The sequence below is a fragment of the Pseudophryne corroboree genome, assembly GCF_028390025.1.
Source record: "Pseudophryne corroboree isolate aPseCor3 chromosome 3 unlocalized genomic scaffold, aPseCor3.hap2 SUPER_3_unloc_75, whole genome shotgun sequence".
Taxonomy (NCBI): domain Eukaryota; kingdom Metazoa; phylum Chordata; class Amphibia; order Anura; family Myobatrachidae; genus Pseudophryne; species Pseudophryne corroboree.
In genome coordinates this window covers 419,737-446,306 of record NW_026967569.1, presented here as the reverse complement: position 1 = coordinate 446,306, position 26,570 = coordinate 419,737, and the positions used below count along the sequence as shown (strand labels likewise).

Sequence of the window (26,570 nt, the reverse complement as noted above, 5' to 3'; positions counted from 1 at the left end):
CCCTAAGTCCCTCGTTGCAGTGATCCTGTCGCCAGCAGGAATCACTGATTAGAAACCTAAACAAAACTTTTCTAAACAGCTCTTTAAGAGAGCCACCTAGATTGCACCCTCTCGGACGGGCACAAAAACCTAACTGAGGCTTGGAGGAGGGTCATAGGGGGAGGAGCCAGTACGCACCATGTGACCTAAAAGCTTTTTTAGATGTGCCCTGTCTCCTGCGGAGCCCGCTATTCCCCATGGTCCTGACGGAGTCCCCAGCATCCACTAGGACGTTAGAGAAATGGGGGTAAGACTTACAAGTGTCTACAACCATTTCTATCACACCCAGTGATTAAACAGACCAAACATTTTTAAATTTAAATTCTCTATCCTTCTCCTACATGGATCAACTACATGGGTAACTTCGTTATAAATGTCAACATTAAAAGTTAATTTTTAAGTATTTCCTCCCTCATGCTATAGGAATTCTCCTTCCTTTCTAAAAGAGTGCGCCCACACAAGAGCCTTCTTTCTCTCCCTTTCTCCTGTAGCCACCAAGCTAAAGACCTTCTTACGTCTACTGGAAGATTAATCATCTGTCTTTTTATTGTCTGATGTCTTCCGTTCCATCGGGTCAGAATAAGGTGCTGTAGTGGTCTGGAGTGGAATTGTGCATATTCCACCATGTCGAATTTTGACACCATCAGACTCATCAGTCACATTGCTGCATGGACTGACATTGTCTGAGCGTGCAACGACGAGTCATTACTTGCACCTTGGATATCTTTTTCCATGGTAACAAGATTCTCTGTAGACCTGAATCCAATATGGCCCCCAAATGAACCATCCGTTGTGACGGACTCAGAGACGACTTTTCCCAGTTTATGAGCCACCCGTGTCTTTGTAGACAAACTATTGTCTGTTGAAGATGGCTCAAAAGTAATTCCTGAGATTGTGCCAGGATTAAAAGATCGTCAAGGAATGGAAATATTCTTATCCCCTGCTTGAGGAGATAAGCTCCCATAACCACCATAATTTTGGTTAACACCCTGGGGGCTGTTGCTAGCCCGAACGGCAAAGCCTGTAACTGAAAATGTTGCTGGAGGATGGCAAACCGGAGGTAACACTGATGAGACTGTGCTATAGGCACATGTAGGTAAGAATCCTGTATATCCAGAGATACCATGTAATCTCCCGGTTCCATGGCCAAAACTATGGAGCGTAATGTCTCCATGTGGAACCTTGGAAACCAAATGTATTTGTTTAACATTTTGAGATTGAGAATGGGTCGGAATGACCCATTTGGCTTCTGCATCAAAAAAAAATTGGAGTAAAACCCCTGTCCCCATTGTGTTGGGGGTACTTGGATAATTACACCAGACTGAAGCAATTTCTGAACCGCTTCCTGCAGGGCACTGGCCTTCGACTCTATTCGAGATGGACTGGTGCAAAAAAACCTTTGAGGAGGCTGCCTCTTGAAGGGGAAACCATAACCGAGAGATACCACCTTCTGCACCCAAGCATCTGTCGTCGACTGCTGCCATATATGTGCAAATTGAAGGACTTGGCCCCCAACCCTGGAATCCTCCAGGCGGAGGCCCGTACCCTCAGACTGATGGCTTCTGTTCTGGCTTGGTAGCCGGCCGTCTATTGGCCCACTGCTTCCTACCCCTAGTTGACTTATTGAAATGGGGTTGCTTAGGTTCCTTTTCCCTTTTGCTCTGCCTTGCCATCGAAATGGCTGAAATTTCGAACCCCTAGTCTTAGGGTTATAACTAACCGGAAATCTGACCTTCTTGGATTCAGCTTCCGATTCTAGAATATCTGTCAATTGTTTTCCAAACAGAATATCACCAGCGAAAGGCAGAGCTTCCAGAACCTTCTTGGGTTCTGCGTCCCCTTTCCAAGTACGTAGCCAAACTGCTCTGCGAGCAGCTACTGTCAAGGCTGATGCTTTAGAAGCAATTGTACCCATATCAATTGCTGCTTCTTCCAAATATTGCGCAGCTTGTTTTATACGGCCTAAAAGAGATTCCGCCTCCCCTGTGGAAGGGAAGAGGCCTTTTTCTAGTTTCTCCGCCCATTCTACCATCGCTCTCGTCATCCAGGCTGAAGCCATAGCTGGCCTTACTACAGCCCCCGAGAGAGAGAAAAATATTTTTCAATAAACCATCTATTCTTCTATCTATAACATCAGACAGTGAAGTAGACGGCAATGGTAAAACAGATTTATGCACAAGTCGCACTACATGTGCATCTACTTTAGGAGGAACTTCTCTTTTTGAACAATCCGCAGCTGGAAAAGGATAATAAGAATCCGATTTTTTCGGAATCTTATATTTTTTACCAGGTGTAGCCCGAGGTTCTTCCATCATTTCCGTCAGATCTTCCGATACTGGAAATTCAGTCCTAACTGTCTTTGTTCATTTAAACACAGGTGCTTTAGATTTTGACACTGTCTTGGCTGATTCCTCCAAAGAGAGAATAGTCTTCATTGCATCAATAAGCTCAGCTATATCCTCTGAGCTAAAACCCTGCGACTGATCATCATATGGGGTATTAGAATACACTGTATCCTCATCTGTTGTATCATCTTGTGTAGTCTGGAACATGGATGTATCTACCCTGGTCCTAACAGCCTGGCTACTTGTAGAAGCTACTGGAACCAAACCATAAGGAGGGAGCTGCATGTATGGGTTAATAGTGTAACCTATTCCCTGGGGTGGAACTGCAGGAGTTAATCTGTCCAATATTGCAGACAAGGTCTGCGTGAACATACTCCATGGTGGTTCTACTGGTTGTTGAACCGGAGCCTGCTTTTTACTTTGCCGATATGCATAACAGTTTGTACATAACCCATCATAAGTAATAAACTGTTCCATTCCTTCTAAAATCACCGTTTTACAAGATAAACATGTTAAGGATGTAGGAGTGCCTGATAAGGTATCCTCGTCACTTTTGCCGCTCACAGACAGTCAATTTTTCCGTGTTTACCAACTACACAATTTGTGACTGAGAATGATATATATATATATATATATATATATATATATATATAGAAGTGAAATCAATCTGACCACAACCGTGCACCTGAATTGAGGTTCAGAATAAAACTGACAACATATAAAAGTCAGCAATCATACTAGCAGTCAGTCACATGTTAAATATTAAACATTGTCATATGAGAATATAATCAACCACAAACAATTACTTTACAAGTAAGTAGGAGTACAATTACTGTATTTATGTTTTAACAGCTGTTATAACAAGTTTTTCAGACATTTTTGTAGAAAACATACAGTACTGTACAGGCCTCATATGCAATATGTACCAAAATTAACAATTCATACTAACAAGTAGATAGAATCTTATTACTGTATAACCCTTACTCAGTAGAGTGGGATACAGGGAGACACACCCCACTTCCATGATCTATCAATACGCTCGAAAGATGCTGAGTAGATTCAGACGCAACTAGTGTATACTACCGCTCCGGTAACTGATGAGAGACACAGACGCTCAATAACGGACACAGACGCTCAGTGAACGATACGTATATGCAGACGCTCCTGTCTGCGATCCGGTCTAGGCGGAAACTCTAGTGTACACCATCGCAGCGGCCCAAGCTGTGACCGAGTACCCTCGTTGTAGCATCTGAGACGGAAGTGAGGCCATCAGTTCATGGACGGGAGACGCACGGAAACTGGTCATGAACTGGGGGGAGGGGCGACCAGGAGAGCGTCTGACTCCCCCTGTTGACATAAACTCTAGGGATCGCAGCCTCAACCTAGTCCTGGCACCTATGGTCTCTAAAGCGTAGCGCTGTTGCACTTAAGAGTGGCGGCGCATCAACCACTGTTTGTAGTCTCCTCCAATATGTCCGGAAACCCCTAGTAAAAGTAAACCGATGCCTTACCTTCTCCCTATGCTCGGGCCACAGCCTGGTTACGTCTGCTGGACCTGCTAGAACATCCGTCACAGACGCCCGCCAAGACAGCACTGTACCGCAAAGGTAAGCATTGTTGCGACCCGGTGGAGAGTTGTTGGAGCGACTCTTTCTAGCATGCGTTTAAGATGCTGTTAAGAAAGATCACTCAAAACATAGTAAGACTATAAAAATAAAATAATAAAAGCTTAGGGCTGCCCTAACAGCAGCCCTGTGACCATGGTCCGGCTCCTGCCGCACCAAACAAAAAACTGATTTGACTGAGTCAGTGGGCGGGATTATATGCAAGAGCCCCGATGCATCCTGGGAGGCAAGAAAGCTCGTGACTGTTTGGTGCTATTTCCGCTGTCCCTCCGGCATATCCCAATGTTATCCTGTGGATAACCTGTGGAACCAGCCGGAGAAAAACTGATTTACCTGAGCCAGGAGGCAGAGATATATGGACAGGCCCGTTGCATACTGGGAGGCTGAAAGCTTTGACCGTTTGTTGCAAATTCGCTGTCACGTCATCATATCCCAATGTTATCCTGCGGATAACCTGTGGATCCTGCCACAGGAACATATATATATATCTAAGAGGATAGAATTTGACCGGTGTTACACTGTTTTATTGGCAGGTTACTTGATACTTTTGTCCCCATTGGTTACTATAGGTCACGTGGACGAGGTTCTCTCCGTGTCCCCGGATGTAGCGTGTGTCAGATGACGTCACTTTGATGTACTGGAGTGAGCGACGGATGGCGACATGGGCGGTTCCACCGGATATATTAATGACACGGGACGTGCACAAGCGTGTAGATGGTGACACTAAAACTACTGGATGATCATTGTGAATGCCAGAGGTATTGATACAATGCAAATTTGTTGAGATATTGTTTCATTTTCAGATGGAACCATGGGTCGTGCACATTATGCAACTGGCAAAAGGGAGCCATTGGTTGTGGCCAAGACCGGCATTTGTTTGTTGGTGATCCCTTGTAGACAGTGAGTAGTATCCATCTACAGTGGAACAAGCATGGACACCAAGAATCTCAGCAGCAGAACAGTGGGCGAAAGTAGATCATGACAAATCGGGACCACAGGCATTTAGGGCGCCTAGCAACCACCAATCGTTCCAAACGCACCAGGAACTGCACCAACAGTACAATGCCGGACCCAGCCAAACAGTCCCAGATCTGGTGAATTGGAGGGCCACGTGAGATGTGGTGGCACGTCAGCTGATGATCTGAAAACCAATCCAAGCCTTTCGGCCACTGTTCCGCCGCTGAGAGCAAACCTAAAGTTTAACACTAATGTGATAGCTGATTTTATGGTAATTATTTTGAGCCATAGAGTAGGACCTGCAGTATAGTGGGGTCCCTTGTCAGGGGCTGCAGGCTTAAATGCACTGAGCAATACATGAACTAAAACTCCACTGTTTATTATTGTTAGTTAATAGAGTGAGTGCAAGACACATTTATGTATGTAGTAAGGCTACTGGGAGACCTTAGATTGAGCAATATTGGATCTGGCCATTACATTCCCTAAAGTCATAACCTCAGAACTGCACAGAGCAGGAACTATTATTCACAAGTAATTAGGAATGTGTTCATCATGAACAAGTCCACAATCACCGTCTGAAGGTTACACAATTATTTAAAATCTACACAATTAATATTTGAGGATAAAGCCTTTAACGGAAAACACCCCTGAAGAAGTCACTATTGACAAAACGCGTTGGTGTACGGTATTTAGAGTGAATTGGAGTGGATAAGAACAAGTCCGCCCATGCAAGGGTGACAACAAGTGCAAAACGCTTGTCTTATGATTATACAGATATGTACTTGTGATAAGCTCTTAATCTGTTTTACTTGAAGTTCTAGATTCAAATTTAATTTTATTTCTGAATCTTATACGAATTGTATTTGGTGATCTCAGGTCTACTGTATAGCAGAAAATGTTTCATACCTGCATCATCTAACAAAATGCATATAAATTAGGCACTCCACAAAAAACAATACTAATTATATTATATACATACATACATATATACACATTTATATATAATCACTAATAATAAACTTATGCTTGTTACTTTTAATAACTAATAGTGTTGTGTGTAATAACTCTCTACATGTGATATTTGTCATGGATAGCCTTGTGTTAGAAACACCCAACTGAGAACAGGGCTGATGGCGGAGGAGGGTGTAGGATAAGAGATTGCTGTAGTGACTGAGCAATGAGAATATGTGACTTCTGTAATAAGTGTTTATTACTCACCTGTGCTGATATCTGTAGGGATCTCCTCCTCCATACACTGCTGATCACCCCTCACATACGTCTCTTCTTCTCCCTCTATATCTTCTGCCTTTATATCAGTCACATACGTCTCTTCTTCTCCCTCTATATCTTCTGCCTTTATATCAGTCACATACGTCTCTTCTACTCCCTCTATATCTTCTGCCTTTATATCAGTCACATATGTCTCTTCTTCTCCCTCTATATCTTCTGCCTTTATATCAGTCACATACGTCTCTTCTTCTCCCTCTATATCTGCTGCCTTTATATCAGTCACATACGTCTCTTCTTCTCCCTCTGTATCTTCTGCCTTTATATCAGTCACATACGTCTCTTCTACTCCCTCTATATCTTCTGCCTTTATATCAGTCAGATACATCTCTTCTACTCCCTCTATATCTTCTGCCTTTATATCAGTCACATATGTCTCTTCTTCTCCCTCTATATCTTCTGCCTTTATATCAGTCACATACGTCTCTTCTTCTCCCTCTATATCTTCTGTTTTAATATCAGACAGACGTTGTACCTTAAAAAAAAACCAAGAAACACTATAATGACATTTGCATACAGTCAGATTAGACTGAGGTGAAACAGTATAATATCAGTGTATAAGACACACAGCTCCTCTACAGATCATATAGTGACAGTCACTTTGGTATATTGGGGAGACCCTAAATCCCACCTACCTGATCCTCCTGTGGGATCCTGTGATTCTCCTCTGTACAATCCTGGGAATACAGAGGACGGGGACATCTCTCTGGGGTATCTCTGTTACTGGGCCCATCTGTAGGAGACACACAGTGACTGAGTACAGTGTATATATGCGATTATCAGATGATGTGTGTATATAGGGGGCCCCCATACCTGCTCTCCCCTGTACATTACATGACAGTCTACTCTTACCCAGTGATGTGGGCCGGTGATTCTCCATTATCACGTCGTTGTACAGACCCCTGTGTTCCTCTATATACTCCCCCTCCTGCATGGAGACATAGACAGTGACATCCTGACACCTTATAGGAACCTGACACACACAGTGATACAGTCATCACCCAGACACATCCCCTGGTGTTACTGTATAATACCCCATTCCCAGCAGTCACCTCTCCAGTCATCACCCAGACACATCCCCGATGTTACTGTATAATGCCCCATTCCCAGCAGTCACCTCTCCGGTCATCACCCAGACACGTCCCTTGGTGTTACTGTAAAATGTCCCATTACCAACAGTCAACTCTCCAGTCATCACCCACACACGTCACCTGGTGTTACTGTATAATTTCCCATTCCCAGCAGTCACCTCTCCAATCATCACCCAGACACATACTCCGGTGTTACTGTATAATGTCCCATTCCCAGCAGTCACCTATCCAGTCATCACTCGGACACGTCCCCTGGTGTTACTGTATAATGTCCCATTCCCGGCAGTCACCTCTCCAGTCATCACCCGGACACATCCCCTGGTGTTACTAAATAATTCTCAATTCCCAGAAGTCACCTCTCCAGTCATTACCTGGACACGTCCCCCGGTGTTATTGTATAATGCCCCATTCCCAGCAGTAACCTCTCCAGTCATCACCCAGACACATCCCCCGGTGTTACTGTATAATGCCCCATTCCCAGCAGTTACCTCTCCAGTCAGCAGCTGAATGATCTTGTTGGTGAGTTCCAGGATCTTCTTGTCACTGTGTCTCTCATCAGTGAGTGTGATGGAGGCACCGTAATGGGACTCTGTTTACTTCTCAGTCCTACTGACACACAGGGACGGCTGCTGGGTGTCTCACATTCACTGGATGTCTTCCTTACTACTGTGTAATCCTGCGAAATGGGGGAGACATCAATATCACTGAAAATACTCCAAGATCCCCTCACCTCCCCAGTCATGTCCCTGTACTATGACTATAGATATGTGATGTCACTGTGACACTCCCAGATCCCCTCACCTCCCCAGTTATGTCCCTGGACTATGACTATAGATATACGTGATGCCACTGTGACACACCCAGATCCCCTCACCTTCCCAGTCATGTCCCTATATTATTATTATAGATATAAGTGACGTCACAGTGACACTCCCAGGAGTGTGATATACATTTGCTTCATTCTGCTCCAATTATCATCTGTTACACATGCCATGGATATTTTGGTCTCTGCTTTAATATATCCTAGAATTTGAGCAATATTTTCAATCCCCACAACTACATATAATAAAATTAATAATAGTAATAATAAGAATTTACTTACCGATAATTCTATTTCTCGTAGTCCGTAGTGGATGCTGGGGACTCCGTAAGGACCATGGGGAATAGCGGCTCCGCAGGAGACAGGGCACAAAAGTAAAAGCTTTAGGATCAGGTGGTGTGCACTGGCTCCTCCCCCTATGACCCTCCTCCAAGCCTCAGTTAGGATACTGTGCCCGGACGAGCGTACACAATAAGGAAGGATCTTGAATCCCGGGTAAGACTCATACCAGCCACACCAATCACACTGTACAACCTGTGATCTGAACCCAGTTAACAGCATGAGAACAGTGGAGCCTCTGAGAAGATGGCTCACAACAATAATAACCCGATTTTTGTAACAATAACTATGTACAAATATTGCAGACAATCCGCACTTGGGATGGGCGCCCAGCATCCACTACGGACTACGAGAAATAGAATTATCGGTAAGTAAATTCTTATTTTCTCTAACGTCCTAAGTGGATGCTGGGGACTCCGTAAGGACCATGGGGATTATACCAAAGCTCCCAAACGGGCGGGAGAGTGCGGATGACTCTGCAGCACCGAATGAGAGAACTCCAGGTCCTCCTCAGCCAGGGTATCAAATTTGTAGAATTTTGCAAACGTGTTTGCCCCTGACCAAGTAGCAGCTCGGCAAAGTTGTAAAGCTGAGACCCCTCGGGCAGCCGCCCAAGATGAGCCCACCTTCCTTGTGGAATGGGCATTTACAGATTTTGGCTGTGGCAGGCCTGCCACAGAATGTGCAAGCTGAATTGTACTACAAATCCAACGAGCAATCGTCTGCTTAGAAGCAGGAGCACCCAGCTTGTTGGGTGCATACAGGATAAACAGCGAGTCAGTTTTCCTGACTCCAGCCGTCCGGGAAACATATTTCAGGGCCCTGACAACATCTAGCAACTTGGAGTCCTCCAAGTCCCTAGTAGCCGCAGGTACCACAATAGGCTGGTTCAGGTGAAACGCTGACACCACCTTAGGGAGAAACTGGGGACGAGTCCGCAGTTCTGCCCTGTCCGAATGGAAAATCAGATATAGGCTTTTGTGAGACAAAACCGCCAATTCTGACACTCGCCTGGCCCAAGCCAGGTCCAACAGCATAGCCACTGTCCATGTGAGATATTTTAAATCCACAGATTTGAGTGGTTCAAACCCATGTGATTTGAGGAATCCCAGAACTACATTGAGATCCCACGGTGCCACTGGAGGCACAAAAAGAGGGCTGTATATGCAGTACTCCCTTGACAACCGTCTGGACTTCAGGAACTGAAGCCAATTCTTTCTGGAAGAAAATCGACAGGGCCGAAATTTGAACCTTAATGGACCCCAATTTGAGGCCCATAGACACTCCTGTTTGCAGGAAATGTAGGAATCGACCGAGTTGAAATTCCTCCGTGGGGGCCTTCCTGGCCTCACACCACGCAACATATTTTCGCCAAATGCGGTGATAATGTTGTGCGGTCACCTCCTTCCTGGCTTTGACCAGGGTAGGGATGACCTCTTCTGGAATGCCTTTTTCCCTTAGGATCCGGCGTTCAACCGCCATGCCGTCAACGCAGCCGCGGTAAGTCCAGTATATTTATGTGAAGTGAAGTCTCCAGACTTGACCACACTCCCTGGAAATTTCTTCCGTGTGACTGCTCCCCAGCCCCTCAGGCTGGTATCCGTGGTTACCAGGACACAGTCCTGAATGCCGAATCTGCGGCCCTCTAATAGATGAGCACTCTGCAGCCACCACAGAAGAGACACCCTTGTCCTTGGAGACAGGGTTATCCGCTGATGCATCTGAAGATGCGATCCGGACCATTTGTCCAGCAGATCCCACTGAAAAGTTCTTGCGTGAAATCTGCTGAATGGAATCGCTTCGTAGGAAGCCACCATTTTTCCCAGGACCCTTGTGCAATGATGCACTGACACTTTTCCTGGTTTTAGGAGGTTCCTGATTAGCTCGGATAACTCCTTGGCTTTCTCCTCCAGGAGAAACACCCTTTTTCTGGACTGTGTCCAGAATCATCCCTAGGAACAGCCGACGTGTCGTCAGGATCAGCTGCGATTTTGGAATATTTAGAATCCACCCGTGCTGTTGTAGCAGTATGCTACTCCGACCTCCAACTGTTCCTTGGACTTTGCCCTTATCAGGAGATCGTCCAAGTAAGGGATAATTAAGACGCCTTTTCTTCGAAGAAGAATCATCATTTTTGGCCATTACCTTGGTAAGGACCCGGGGTGTCGTGGACAATCCAAACGGCAGCGTCTAACTGATAGTGACAGTTCTGTACCCCGAACCTGAGGTACCCTTGGTGAGAAGGGCAATTTGGGACATGAAGGTAAGCATCCTTGATGTCCAGGGACACCATAGTGCCCCTCTTCCAGGTTCGCTATCACTGCTCTGAGTGACTCCATCTTGAATTTGAACCTTGTATGTAAGTGTTCAAAGATTTTAGATTTAGAATAGGTCTCACCGAGCCGTCTGGCTTCGGTATCACAAATAGTGTGGAATAATACCCCTTCCCTTGTTGAAGGAGGGGTACTTTGATTATCACCTGCTGGGAATACAGCTTGTGAATTGCTTCCAACACCGCCTCCCTGTCGGAGGGAGACGTTGGTAACGCAGACTTCAGGAACCTGCTAGGGGGAGACGTCTCGAATTCCAATCTGTACCCCTGGGAAACTACCTGTAAGATCCAGGGGTCCACTTGCGAGTGAGCCCACTGCGCGCCGAAACTCTTGACACGACCCCCCACCGCACCTGAGTCCGCTTGTAAGGCCCCAGCGTCATGCTGAGGACTTGGCAGAAGCTGTGGAGGGCTTCTGTTTCTGGGAAGGGGCTGCCTGCTGCAGTCTTTTTCCCTTTCCTCTACCCCGGGGTAGATATGACTAGCCTTTTACCCGCTTGTCCTATATGGGGACGAAGGGACTGAGGCTGAAAAGACGGTGTCTTTTTCTGCTGAGAGGTGACTTGGGGTAAAAAGGTGGATTTCCAGCTGTTGCCGTGGTCACCAGGTCCGATAGACCGACCCCAAATAACTCCTCCCCTTTATACGGCAATACTTCCATGTGCCGTTTGGAATCCGCATCACCTGACCACTGTCGTGTCCATAAACATTTTCTAACAGAAATGGACATCGCACTTTTGATGCCAGGGTGCAAATATCCCTCTGTGCATCTCGCATATATAGAAATGCATCCTTTAAATGCTCTATAGTCAACAAAATACTGTCCCTATCAAGGGTATCAATATTTTCAGTCAGGGAATCCGACCAAGCCACCCCAGCACTGCACATCCAGGCTGAGGCGATTGCTGGTCGCAGTATAATACCAGTATGTGTGTATATACTTTTTAGGATATTTTCCAGCTTCCTATCAGCTGGTTCCTTGAGGGCGGCCGTATCCGGAGACGGTAACGCCACCTGTTTTGATAAGCGTGTGAGCTCTTATCCACCCTGGGGGGTGTTTCCCAACGCGCCCTAACTTCTGGCGGGAAAGGGTATAACGCCAATAATTTCTTAGATATTAGCAATTTTTTTATTCATCTGATTCAGGAAAACTACAGATAGTTTTTTCACACCCCACATAATACCCTTTTTTGTGGTACTTGTAGTATCAGAAATATGTAACACCTCCTTCATTGCCCTTATCATGTAACGTGTGGCCCTACTGGAAAATACGTCTGTTTCTTCACCGTCGACACTGGAGTCAGTGTCCGTGTCTGTGTCGACCGACTGAGGTAATGGGCGTTTTAAAGCCCCTGACGGTGTTTGAGACGCCTGGACAGGTACTAATTGGTTTGCCGGCCGTCTCATGTCGTCAACCGACCTTGCAGCGTGTTGACATTATCACGTAATTCCATAAATAAGCCAACCATTCCAGTGTCGACTCCCTAGGGGGTGACATCACCATTACAGGCAATTGCTCCGCCTCCACACCAACATCGTCCTCATACATGTCGACACACACGTACCGACACACAGCACACACACAGGGAATGCTCTGATAGAGGACAGGACCCCACTAGCCCTTTGGGGAGACAGAGGGAGAGTTTGCCAGCACACACCAAAACGCTATAATTATACAGGGACAACCTTATAATAAGTGTTTTCCCTTATAGCATCTTAATATATTATAATATCGCCACACAAAATGCCCCCCCTCTCTGTTTTAACCCTGTTTCTGTAGTGCAGTGCAGGGGAGAGCCTGGGAGCCTTCCTAGCAGCGGAGCTGTGTAGGAAAATGGCACTGTGTGCTGAGGAGATAGGCCCCGCCCCCTATTTCGGCGGGCTCTTCTCCCGGTGTTTCTGAAAACCTGGCAGGGGTTAAATACATCCATATAGCCCCAGGGGCTTGATCGTCCCTCTGGAGCTAGTGTCCAGTAGCCTAAGAAGCCAATCCATCCTGCACGCAGGTGAGTTCACTTCTTCTCCCCTAAGTCCCTCGTTGCAGTGAGCCTGTTGCCAGCAGGACTCACTGAAAATAAAAAACCTAACAAACATTTTTCTAAGCAGCTCTTTAGGAGAGCCACCTAGATTGCACCCTGCTCGGTCGGGCACAAAAACCTAACTGAGGCTTGGAGGAGGGTCATAGGGGGAGGAGCCAGTGCACACCACCTGATCCTAAAGCTTTTACTTTTGTGCCCTGTCTCCTGCGGAGCCGCTATTCCCCATGGTCCTTACGGAGTCCCCAGCATCCACTTAGGACGTTAGAGAAAATGGGATTTTAATTACCTACCAGTAAATCCTTTTCTCTTAGTCCGTAGAGGATGCTGGGGTCCACATTAGTACCATGGGGTATAGACGGGTCCCTTGGGAGCCATGGACACTTTAAGAGTTTATTGGTGTGGGCTGACTCCTTCCTCTAGGCCCCTCCTACCAGACCCAGTCTAGAAACTGTGCCCGAGGAGACGGACATACTTTGAGAGAAGGAAATATATATAGTGGTGGCAGTGGTGAGATTCACACCAGCTCACACATAACAACAGAAAAACCAAGCTAACCAGCTTAAAACAAGTCAGCAACGGCTGAACCAACAATACTGAACCAATACGAAGCACAGGATCCTCTACAGACTACGAGAAAAGGATTTACCGGTAGGTAATTAAAATCCTATTTTCTCTTACGTCCTAGAAGATGCTGGGGTCCACATTAGTACCATGGGGATGTACCAAAGCTCCCAGTACGGGAGGGAGAGGGCTGAGGTTCCTCCAGAACCGCTTGACCAAACTCTAGTTCCCCAGAGGCCAAAGTATTGAAACTGTAGAACTTAGTAAACGTGTTCGACCCAGAACAAGTAGCTGCTCTGCAAAGTTGTTAAGCCGAGACACCCCGGGCAGCCGCCCAGGAAGAACCCACTTTACGAGTAGAGTGGGATTTAACAGATTTTGGACACTGTAAGCCTGCCATAGAATAAGCATACTGGATAGTAAACCTGATCCAGCGAGAAATCGTCTGCTTAGAAGCAGGACACTCAATCTTGTTGGGATCATACAGGACAAACAGAGCGTCCGACTTTCTGTGACGAGAAGTTCTCTTCACATAAATCTTCAAAGCCCTCACAACATCCAAGGATTTTGAAGTAATTGAGGAGTCAGTAGCCACTGGCACCACAATAGGTTGGTTGATATGAAAAGCAGACACAACCTTCGGCAGAAATTGCTGACGCATCCTGAGCTCAGCTCTATCTTCCTGAAAAATTAAGTAGGTGCTCTTGCAGGACAATGCCCCCAACACACGTCTAGCAGATGCCAATGCCAAAAGTGTGACTGCCTTCCAAGTGAGAAATTTGACTTCAACCTCCTGTAAAGGTTCGAACCAATCCGACTGGAGGAACTGCAACACCACATTAAGATCCCAAGGTGCCGTAGGAGGCACAAAGGGAGGCTGGATGAGCAGAACCCCTTTCAAGAAAGTCTGAACCTCAGGGAAGACAGCCAATTGTTTCTGGAAGAAAATGGACAAAGCCGAAATCTGGACTTTAATGTAGCCCAAACGCAGGCCTACATCCACACCTGCTTGCAGAAAGAGGAGAAAACGCCCTAGTTGAAACTCCACCGTAGGAAACTACTTGGATTCACACCAAGACATGTACTTTTTGCAAATTCGATGGTAATGTTTAGATGTTACTCTTTTCCTAGCCTGTTTCAGGGTAGGAATAACCTTGTTCGGAATGCCCTTCCGAGCTAAGATCTGGCGTTCAATTTATATGCCGTCAAACGTAGCCATGGTAAGTCTTGATAAGCGAACCACCTCTGTTGCAGAAGGTCCTCTCAAAGAGGAAGAGGCCTTGGATCTTCCAGCAGTAACTCCTGAAGTTCCACGTACCAAGCCCTTCTTGGCCAGTCCAGAGCCAAGAGGATCGCCTGAACTCTTGTTCTTTTGATTAGTTTGAGAATCCTTTGGTTGAGTGGAAGTGGAGGGAACACATACACTGACTGGAACACCCACGGAGTTACTAGGGCGTCCACTGCCACTGCTTGTGGGTCTCTCGACCCGGAACAGTACCTCCCAAGCTTCTTATTGAGGCGGGAGGCCATTTTGTCTATTTGAGGTATGCCTCAAAGACTTGTCACCTCTGCGAACACCTCTGGGTGGAGGCCCCACTCTCCTGGATGAAGATCGCTGACAGCGCCACTTCGTGCTTTTCCGCACAGAGGATGATTCTTGTTACCTCTGACATTGCAGCTCTGCTCTTCATTCCGCCTTGTTGGTTTATGTAGGCCACAGTCGTTACATTGTCCAACTGAACCTGAATGGCCTGATCTTTCAGAAGATGTGCCGCTTGTAGAAGACCGTTGTACACAGCCCTTAGTTCCCGAATGTTTATTGGGAGGATGGATTCCGAACTTGACCACTTTCCTTGGAAGTTTTCCCCTTGGGTGACTGCTCACCCAACCTCTGAGACTTGCATCCGTGGTTAGGAGGATCCAATTCTCAATCCCGAACCTGCGGCCCTCTAGTAGGTGAGAGGTCTGCAGCCACCCTGGGCACAGTTCCTATAACTGAGGTCTGGAGGAGGGATATAGAGGGAGGAGCCAGTTCACGCCACTTAAAAGTCTTAAAGTGCCCATGTCTCCTGCGGATCCCGTCTATACCCCATGGTTCTATGGTTCTTTGAATGTCCCCAGCATCCTCTACGGACTAAGAGAAAAGGATTTACCGGTAGGTATTAAAATCCTATTTTTTCCTTGAAACAGAATTTCCCATTCAATGTCCCTTAATGCTTCCTTCATCATGTCAAAGTTGGCTTTGCTGAAGTTTAGAGTCCTAGTTGAGCCAGTACAGGACATGAGGTGGAACCGGATAACGACATTTGTTTGTAAAATGTTTGAATATCTACCAGCAGTATCGTACCCTTCGCCTGAGAAGCTAGTAATCCCGAAGAATCCGTGAGGCGGGAAAACTAGAAACTCTAGTCCACTCCCTGGGCAACCTAACTCATTCTAGCGGCCTAGGCATGATATCACCGGGATGTTTGAGTGAAACCATTTCCCCCACCTGCCTGATCCCCAGGCAGCGAGGTCCACCATCAAACCGAAGGCTTTGAGAAGGCAGAACCCGAATCTGTCCCTGGGAACCTGGCGGTGCAGGTTTTCTGGATTTTCCCCAATGTCCTCTAAAGGAAGTGGAGGAACCCTTGGATTTATGTGTAACCCTTGTGGTTCGAATGTAGTGCAGTGTATGCAGAGGATACAATATTCTGGTTAGTACTGAAGGAAGACATGTCGACTTACCCGCAGTCGGCTGGGATAGTTAGGTATCCAGCACATCCCCACCAGGGTCTCACCTGTGAAGGACAGACTCGCCATACCTTACTCTGTATCCGCAGTCCATTGGTGTCGCCACCGTCCCCTGCATGTCTAAGCCGCCAGGACAGAAGACCCTGCGTAATGCAGGCCAAACTCCGTCACGGCCACCAGCCGAGAAGTCTGTAGAATCCTGTATGCGACATAGAAACAAGGAAATGTCACAGTCATACCTAGAACCTAAATCATCAAGTAAGGAGCCTGACCAAGTTACTGAGTTACACCTGTATGTACAGTATTAGAGAGTAGTCTCAATCTGCGATCAGCCCAATCCCTTATGGAGGTTGTACCTTATGGATAGGTAACACAACCCTCTTTGACAATTTAGACACTCTTTAGGGATGTGAAATACGGGTGTATTCAATTGGTGTCAAATCCTTCGTATTGTCGAAACCGGGGCTCTTTCGACGAAAAAACAATGTCGAATTGGATTCGACAATTCAACACGTTTTCAACAAAAAAAACGTTGGATCCGTTTCAACATTTGACAATTCGACAGTCAAATTATTTTTTTAAGATTCCTCATCCCTAATAGCCTCAATCATATGTTACACCCCTCATATGCATTATTTGGGCAAGACTACGCTTTCTAGGGTACAGAGTTGGGGTGAGAGGCACAGCTGTGGCTCCTTCCCAGTATGGGATATATTTGTATAAAAATACGGTATAGTACACCTTGCTGAGGCCACCCCTGGGGTTCTGCCCCAGAAGCCTGATCAGTACAGTTTTGAGGATAGTATATACTCCCCGGTAGAAGATACACACTCTGCAGCACAAGACTCAGAGTCCCTAGATATGATTATGTGAGATATACATATTTACACACAGAGACAAGAAAATGTCAGACACAGTTTCCCCCAGAGTACCTTCAGAGAGTCACAGAGTATAAGGAGCCAGCCACACAGCGCCCTGTAGGCAGTTATTATGATAAAAGCCCGGCGCTGACTAACTAACCTTAATAGGGTACTCAGTACTATAATCACCCTCCCCCCCCTTCCCTGTCTATAACACCCTGGTACCGCAGAGGTATGCTGGATTTATGTGGAGGGCAGCGTTCTGTTCCTCTGATCTGCAGGGAGAAAATGACGCTGGTGAGTGCTGGATCCGCTATGAGGAGAAGCTCCGCCCCCTGTAATGGCGCGTCTTCCCGCACTTAGAGATTATACTGGCCTGAGGTATTTCTGCAGCAAACAGTGGATTAGACCTTGAAAGTTATTTTGACCAGTGTATGGTATTGTGCTGGCCCAGGACGCCCCTCACTGCGCCTAACACCGTGTGTCCGCTGAGCCTTCCGGAGAACAGCCTGTCAGAGCTGCGCTCCCACCCTTGTGCCGCCATTCTCGCGGCGACCCGCTTCCCGGGGCACCGGCGTTATAATCACCACTCTTCTTTCTTCTGGCTCTGTTAGGGGGTGGCGGCCGTGCTGCGGGAGTGAGCGGTCGCCTCGTGGGCTTGCGATCAGCACCCTCGGGAGCTCAGTGTCCTGTCAGCGGAGATAGAGAACCATTAACTTCTAGAGTTGGTTCCTACTCCCCCCCCTTAAGTCCCACGAGTCTTCTAGAGCCTTCCTGTAACCTAACAAACTCTTCGAAAATACTAAAACTAGAAAAACTCCTAGGAGCTCCCCTAGCTGTGACCGGCTCCTCCAGGCACATTTTCTAAACTGAGTCTGGTAGGAGGGGCAGAGAGGGAGGAGCCAGCCCACACTATTAAGTTCTTAAAGTGCCTATGGCTCCCAAAGGACCCGTCTATACCCCATGGTACTAAATGGACCCCAGCATCCTCTAGGACGTAAGAGAAACATAATATAAATACCTGTTTCCACTACTGCTTGCCAGTGTACACAGGGGGCTATAGTGGGTCTGCCCCAGGAGGGTCCCATATGCCACCCCTGCGTGTTTGCAGCACCATGAACCGGGAGACCCCCCTAGCGGGGCCGCGGTTTGTAATCACCACATTCGTCACCTTCAGGCTACTATTAGAGGTGTGCGGCGATTGTGACCGCTAAGGCGCAGTGCCTGCTGTACAACAACCTCTCAGGACGGTGATCCTGCAGCCGGGAAGCGGCTCTGACACCTCGCAAGGCCGGTGACCGCACCCGCCCCCCTCCTAACTCCCACGGTGCAGGTATACTGTTACCCATCTCCGGTATACAGTATACAGAAAATAACAAAGATTGAAAAGAAACTAAAGAATACTCTCTGGATCCCCAGAGTGGCATCCTCTCCTGAGGGCACATTTTCTACACTGCCTGTGGGAGGGGCATAGAGGGGAGGAGCCAGCACACCCAGTGGAAGAAATTTAAAGTGCACTGGCTCCTTTGGATCCCATCTATACCCCATCGTACTAGATTACCCCAATATCCCTTATGGATGCTAGAGAAACAATAATAATAGTACACCACAGGCTGCTCCCCCTGTATAATAATAATAACAGGACACCACAGGCTACTCCCCCTGTATAATAATAATAATAATAACAGGACACCACAGGCTGCTCCTCCTGTATAATAATAATAACAGGACACCACAGGCCGCTCCATCTGTATAATAACAACATGACACTACAGGCCGCTCCCCCTGTATAAAAATAACAACAGGACACCACAGGCTACTTCTCCTGTATAATAAAAATAATAATAATAATAATAATAACTGGACACCACAGGCTGCTCTTCGTGTAGAATAATAATAATTGGACACCACAAGTCGCTCCCCCTGTATAATAAAAATAACTGGATGCCACAGGCTGCTCCTCTTGTATAACAATAATAACAGGACACCACAGGCTGCTCCTCCTGTATAATAATAATAATAATAATAACAGGATGCCACAGGCTGCTCCTCCTGTATAATAATAATAATAATAATAATAACAACAACAACAACAACAGGACACCACAGGCTGCTCCCCCTGTATAATAATAATAACAGCACACAACAGGCTGATCACCCTGTATAATAATAATAATAACAGGACACCACAGGCTGCTCCCTCTGTATAATAATAATAATAATAATAACAGGACACCACAGGCTGCTCCCTCTGTATAATAATAATAATAATAACAGGACACCACAGGCTGCTCCCTCTGTATATTATGAGAGCACAGGATGCTACCCCTGTATATTATGACAACACAGGCCGCTCCACCTGTATACTATGACAGCACAGGATGATACCCCTGTATATTATGACACCACAGGATGCTACAACTGTATATTATAACAAAACAGGCCGCTCCTCCTGTATACCATGACAGCACAGGATGCTACAACTGTATATTATGACAACACAGGCTGCTCCTCCTGTATACTATAATAGCACAGGATGCTACCCCTGTATTACGGTAACACCGGGTTCTGTGCCACCTGTATTACGGTAACGGCGGGGTCTGCTCCACCTGTATTATGGTAACGACGGGGTCTGCGCCACCTGTATTACAGTAATAGGACACTAGAGTGTCAGCCACCTGTACAGGGATAATGCAGCACCAGAGGCTGCTCCAGCTGCACTATAACAAGGCACCAGAGGCTGCTCCCCCTGTAGTACAGAACCTGACACCAGAGCTGCTCAGCCTATAGAATAATAATAATAATATCATTACCTGCTGCCAGACACAGCAATGGCTGCTCTCTGCTCCTGCTGCCTTGTGGGAATGATAGAAGGAAGGCGGAGCTCAGACCAGGGGAAAATGGCCGCCGCTCCTGACGTCACTACACGGCCAGGGAACCTATTGCTGCTGCCGGAGTGGTCTACAAGAAAATGGCCGCCGGCCTCCTGCACTGAGGACATGTATGGGAATAGTCATTACAGAAGGCGGAGTTGAGGGCGGGGCATGGGATGGGAGGGTCCAGACGCTAGGAAGCAGCCTGTGCCAATCATTCCCTACTTCCGGCCTGTGCGGTCCACCTTACTTCCGGTCACTGCATTCCGTTCCACACACAGGAAGATCAGGTGATGGTTGGTTCTAAATCGCGGTTCTAGCAGCTACCATCAGGTAATGGCGTCAGGGGGAGCAGCCTGTGGTGTTCTGTTATTATTATTATTATTATTATACAGGAGGAGCAGCCTGTAGTGTCCTGTTGTTGTTATTATTATTATACAGGGAGAGCCGCCTGTAGTGTCCTGTTATTATTATTAGTATACAAGAGCAGCCTGTAGTGTCCTGTTGTTGTTGTTATACAGGAGGAGCAGCCTGTGCCATGTGGTGTCCTGTTTATTATTATTATTATAATTATTATAGAGGAGAAGCAGCCTGTGTTGTTGTTGTTGTTATTCAGGGATAGCGACCTGTGGTGACTTATTATTATTATTATTATTATTATTATTGTTATTATTATAATACAGAGGGAGTGGTCTGTGAGGTCCTGCTATTATTGTTATACAGGAGGAGCAGCCAGTGGTGTTCTGTTGTTGTTGTTATTATTATACAGAAGGAGCAGCATATGGTGTCCTATTATTATTATTATTATTATTATTATTATTATTATTGTTATTATTATAATAGGAAGGGAGTGGTCTGTGAGGTCCTGCTATTATTGTTATACAGGAGGAGCAGCCAGTGGTGTTCTGTTGTTGTTGTTGTTGTTATTATTATACAGATAGAGCAGCATATGGTGTCCTATTATTATTATAATACAGGAGGAGCAGCCTGTGGTGCCCTGTTGTTATTGTTATACAGGGGGAGCAGCCTGTGGTGTCCTATTATACAGCGGGAGCAGTCTATGTTGTCCTGTTGTTGTTGTTATTATTATACAGGAGGAGCTGCCTGTGGTGGCCTTTTATTGTTGTTATACATGGAGAGCGGCCTGTGGTGTCCTGTTGTTGTTATTATTATACAAAAGGAGCGTCCTGTGGTGTCCTGTTATTATTATTATACAGGGGGAGCAGCCTTTGGTGTCATGTCGTTGTTGTTATTATATAGGTGGAGCAGCCTTTGGTGTCATGTCATTATTAATATACAGGAGGAGCGGCCTGTGGTTTCCTGTTATTATTGTTTTACAGGGGAGCGGTCTGTGGTGTCCTGTTGTTGTTGTTGTTATTATTATTTAGGAGGAGCAGCCTGTGGTGTCCTGTTGTTGTTGTTATTATACAGGAGGAGGAGCCTGTGGTGTCCAGTTGTTGTTATTATTTTTATACAGCAGGAGCAGCCTGTAGTGTCCTGTTGTTGTTATTATTATTATACAGGGATAGTGGCCTGTGGTGTCCTGGTATTATTATTATACAAGAGGAGCAGCCTGTGGTGTCCTGTTGTTGTTGTTGTTGTTGTTGTTGTTATTATTATACAAGGGGAGCGGCCTGTGGTGTCATCATTATTATTATTATTATTATTATTATTATTATTATTATTATTATAATAATAATAATACAGGAATAGCGGCGTGTGGTGTCTTGTTGTTGTTGTTATTATTATTATATAGGAGGAGCAGCCTGTGGTGTCCTATTATTATTATAACGGATGAGCAGCCTGTGGTGGTTATTATACTGAGGGAGCAGCCTGTGGTATCCTGTTGTTGTTGTTATTATTATATAGGAGGAGCAGCCTGTGGTGTCCTATTATTATTATAACGGATGAGCAGCCTGTGGTGGTTATTATACTGAGGGAGCAGCCTGTGGTGTCCTGTTGTTGTTGTTGGTATTATTATACAGGGGGAGCCACTTGCGGTGTCCTGTTATTGTTATCATTATTATTATTATTATTATACAAGAGGAGCAGCCTGTGGTGTCCTGGTATTATTTTTATACAGGAGGAATAGCCTGTGATGTTCTGTTAATATTATTATACACGGGGAGTAGCCTGTGGTGTCTGGTTGTTATTATTTTACAGGGGTAGCAGCCTGTTGTGTCCTGTTACTATTGTTGTACAGGGGGAGCAGCCTGTGGTGTCCTGTTTTTATTATTATACGTGGGGAGCAGCCTGTGGTGTCCTGTTATTATTATCATACAGGAGGAGCGGCCTGTGGTTTCCTGTTATTATTGTTTTACAGGGGAGCGGTCTGTGGTGTCCTGTTGTTGTTATTATTATTTAGGAGGAGCAGCCTGTGGTGTCCTGTTGTTGTTGTTGTTATTATACAGGAGGAGGAGCCTGTGGTGTCCAGTTGTTGTTATTATTTTTATACAGCAGGAGCAGCCTGTAGTGTCCTGTTGTTGTTGTTATTATTATTATACAGGGATAGTGGCCTGTGGTGTCCTGGTATTATTATTATACAAGAGGAGCAGCCTGTGGTGTCCTGTTGTTGTTGTTATTATTATACAAGGGGAGCGGCCTGTGGTGTCATCATCATTATTATTATTATTATTATAATACAGGAATAGCGGCGTGTGGTGTCTTGTTGTTGTTGTTGTTATTGTTATTATTATTATATAGGAGGAGCAACCTGTGGTGTCCTATTATTATTATAACGGATGAGCAGCCTGTGGTGGTTATTATACTGAGGGAGCAGCCTGTGGTGTCCTGTTGTTGTTGTTATTATTATATAGGAGGAGCAGCCTGTGGTGTCCTATTATTATTATAACGGATGAGCAGCCTGTGGTGGTTGTTATACTGAGGGAGCAGCCTGTGGTGTCCTGTTGTTGTTGGTATTATTATACAGGGGGAGCCGCTTGCGGTGTCCTGTTATTGTTATCATTATTAATATTATTATTATACAAGAGGAGCAGCCTGTGGTGTCCTGGTATTATTTTTATACAGGAGGAATAGCCTGTGATGTTCTGTTAATATTATTATACACGGGGAGTAGCCTGTGGTGTCTGGTTGTTATTATTTTACAGGGGTAGCAGCCTGTTGTGTCCTGTTACTATTGTTGTACAGGGGGAGCAGCCTGTGGTGTCCTGTTTTTATTATTATACGTGGGGAGCAGCCTGTGGTGTCCTGTTATTATTATCATACAGGAGGAGCGGCCTGTGGTTTCCTGTTATTACTGTTTTACAGGGGGAGCGGTGTGTGGTGTCCTGTTGTTCTTATTATTAATCAGGAGGAGCAGCCTGTGGTGTACTGTTGTTGTTGTTATTATTATGCAGGAGGAGCAGCCTGTGGTGTCCTGCTGTTGTTGTTGTTGTTATTATTATTATACAGCAGGAGCAGCCTGTAGTGTCCTGTTGTTGTTGTTGTTATTGTTATTATACAGGGATGTTGGCCTGTGGTGTCCTGATATTATTATAATACAAGAGGAGCGGCCTGTGGTGTCCTATTGTTGTTGTTACTATTATTATTATACAGGGGGAGCGGCCTGTGGTGTCATTATTATTATTATACAGGAATATCAGCCTGTGGTGTCCTATTATTATTATAACGGATGAGCAGACTGTGGTGTTCTGTAATTATTATACAGGAAGAGCAGCCTGTGGTGTCGTGTTATTATACTGAGGGAGCGGCCTGCAGTGTACTGTTATTATACAAGAGGAGCAGCCTGTGGTGTCCTGGTATTATTTTTATACAGGAGGAATAGCCTGTGATGTTCTGTTAATATTATTATACACGGGGAGTAGCCTGTGGTTTCTGATTGTTATTATTTTACAGGGGTAGCAGCCTGTTGTGTCCTGTTACTATTATTGTACAGGGGGAGCAGCCTGTAGTCTGTTAATATTATTGTACAGGGGGAGTAGCCTGTGGTCTGTTAATATTATTGTACAGGGGGAGCAACCTGTGGTTTCCTGTTATTATTGTTATACAGGGGGGGGGGGCTGTGGTGTCCTGTTGTTGTTGTTGTTGTTGTTGTTATTATTATTATACAAAAGTAGTGGCCTGTGACGTCTTGTTGTTATTATTATTGTACAGGAGGAGCAGCCTGTGGTGCACTGTTGTTATTATTATACAGGGGAGCAGCCTGTGGTGCACTGTTGTTATTATTATACAGGGGGAGCAGCCTGTTGTGTCCTGTTATTATTATTATACAGGGGGAGCAGCCTGTGGTATCCTATTATTATTATTATTATACAGGGGAAGTGGCCTGTGTTCTCCTGTTGTTGTTGTTGTTGTTGTTACTATTATTATTATTATACAAGTGGAGCAGCTTGTGGTGTCCTATTATTATTATACAGGGGAAGTGGCCTGTGGTCTCCTGTTGTTGTTGTTGTTGTTATTATACAGCGGGAGTGTGGTGTCCTCTTATTATTGTTATACAGGAGGAGCAGCCTGTGGTGTCCTGTTATTTTCATTATACAGGGGGAGCTACCTGTGGTGTCCTGTTGTTGTTGTTGTTGTTGTTGTTGTTATTCTTATTATACAGCGGGAGCAGTCTATATTGTCCTGTTGTTATTATTATTATACAGGAGGAGCAGTCTGGGGTTTCCTGTTGTTGTTTTACAGGTGGAGCGGCCTGTACTGTACTGTTGTTGTTATAATTATACAGGGATAGTGGCCAGTGGTGTACTGTTATTAATATTATACAGACGGAGCTGCCTGTGGTGTCCCGTTACTATTATTATACAGTGTGAGCTATCTGTTGTGTCCTGTTATTATTATACAGGGGGAGCTGCCTGTTGTTGTTGTTGTTGTTATTATTATTATGTAGGAGCAACAGCCTTTGGTGTCCTGTTATTATACAGTATGAGCAGACTGTGGTGTCCTGTAATTATTATACAGGAAGAGCAGCCTTAAGTATTGTTATTATACAAAGGGAGCGGCCTGTGGTGTCCTGTTGTTGTTGTTATTATTATTATTCAGGAGAAGCAACCTGTGGTGTCCTGTTAATATTATTATACACGGGGAGCAGCCTGTGGTGTCCTGTTATTATACACGGGGAGCAGCCAGTAGTGTCCTGTTGTTGTTATTGTTGTTGTTGTTGTTATTATTATTATTATTATTATTATTATTATTATACAGAGGGAGCGGCCTGTAGTGTCCTGTTGTTATTATTATACAGGGGGAGCATCCTGTAATGTCATTTTATTATTACAATAAAGGAGAGCAGAATGGGGTGTCCTGTCGTTGTTATTAGTGCTGTACAGGGGTAGCAGGTTTTTTTTGTACGGTTATTATTATACAGGGACAGCAGCTTGTGGAGTCCTGGTATTATTATTATACGTTGGGAGTGGTGGTGATGTCCTACAATACAGGAGGAATGGTCTGAGGTGTCCTGCTTTTAAAGACACGTTATTATTTGTATACTGGGTGCAGCCATTAGTGTCATTATTATTATTAATTTATTATGTAATTGTAGGGATTGAAAATATTGCTAAAATTCTAGATTATATTAAAGCAGAGACCATAATATCACTGGCATGTGTAACAGATGATAATTGGAGCAGTATGAAGCAAATGTATATCCTGGGAGTGTCCCTATGACATCACTTATCTCTATAGTAATAATACAGGGACATGACTGGGGAGGTGATGGGATCTGTGGGTGTCACAGCGACGTCACTTATATCTATAGTAATAATACAGGGATATGACTAGGAAGGTGAGGGGATCTGGGAGTGTCACAGTGACATTACTAATATCTACAGTAATATTACAGGGACATGACTGGAGAGGTGAGGGATCTCGGAGCATTTACATTAATATTCATGTCCCCTCCATTTTGCAGGTTAACACAGTAGTGAAGAAGACTTCCGGTGAGTGTGAGACACCCAGCAGCCATCACATTGTGTGTAGGACTGAGCAGGACCCAGAGCCCCATCACGGTGCCTCCATCTCAGTCACTGACACATGAGAGACACAATGATCAGAAGATCCTGGAACTCACCAACAAGATCATTCAGCTGCTGACTGGAGAGGTGACTGCTGTGAATGGGACATTATACAGTAACACCAAGGGACGTGCCTGGGTGATGACTGGAGAGGTGACTGCTGGGAATGGGACATTATACAGTAACACCAAGGGACGTGCCTGTGTGATGACTGGAGAGGTGACTGCCGGGAATGGGGCATTATACAGTTACACCAGGGGACGTGTCCGGGTGATTACTGGAAAGGTGACTGCTGGGAATGGGACATTATACAGTAACACCAGGGAATGTGTCTGGGTGATGACTGGAGAGGTGACTGCTGGGAATAGGACATTATACAGTAACACCAGGGAATGTGTCTGGGTGATTACTGGAAAGGTGACTGCTGAGAATGGGACATTATACAGTAACACTAGGGAATGTGTCTGGGTGATGACTGGAGAGGTGACTGCTGGGAATGGGGCATTATACAGAAACACCAGGGGACGTGTCTGGGTGATGACTGTATCACTGTCTGTGTCAGGTGCCTATAAGGTGTCAGGATGTCACTGTCTATGTCTCCATGCAGGAGGAGGAGTATACAGAGGAACACAGGGGTCTGTACAAGGACGTGATGATGGAGAATCACCGGCCCCTCACATCACTGGGTAAGAGGAGACTG

General features: G+C 45.6%; 2 protein-coding genes across 5 annotated transcripts in view; one reads left to right on the top strand and one right to left on the bottom strand.

Moving 5' to 3' along the window:
- The window catches only part of LOC134984702 (oocyte zinc finger protein XlCOF7.1-like), a 39,697-nt gene extending 19,809 nt beyond the window's left edge, over nt 1-19,888 (bottom strand). For 2 of the 4 annotated variants that reach the window (XM_063950218.1, XM_063950221.1), the window contains exons 1-5: nt 16,163-16,364; nt 7,833-8,020; nt 7,106-7,181; nt 6,889-6,986; nt 6,185-6,728 (exon numbers count right to left, since the gene is read on the bottom strand). In XM_063950218.1, coding sequence (XP_063806288.1) covers nt 6,185-6,728; nt 6,889-6,986; nt 7,106-7,133 — 670 coding nt within the window. In that variant the 5' untranslated portion in view covers nt 7,134-7,181; nt 7,833-8,020; nt 16,163-16,364. Of the gene's footprint in view, nt 1-6,184; nt 6,729-6,888; nt 6,987-7,105; nt 7,182-7,832; nt 8,021-16,162; nt 16,365-19,841 lie in introns of those variants that run through there. The other 2 variants (XM_063950220.1, XM_063950219.1) reach the window with 2 other exon arrangements.
- The window catches only part of LOC134984706 (zinc finger protein 585A-like), a 119,207-nt gene that overhangs the window by 58,711 nt on the left and 33,926 nt on the right, over nt 1-26,570 (top strand). The window lies entirely within an intron of this gene.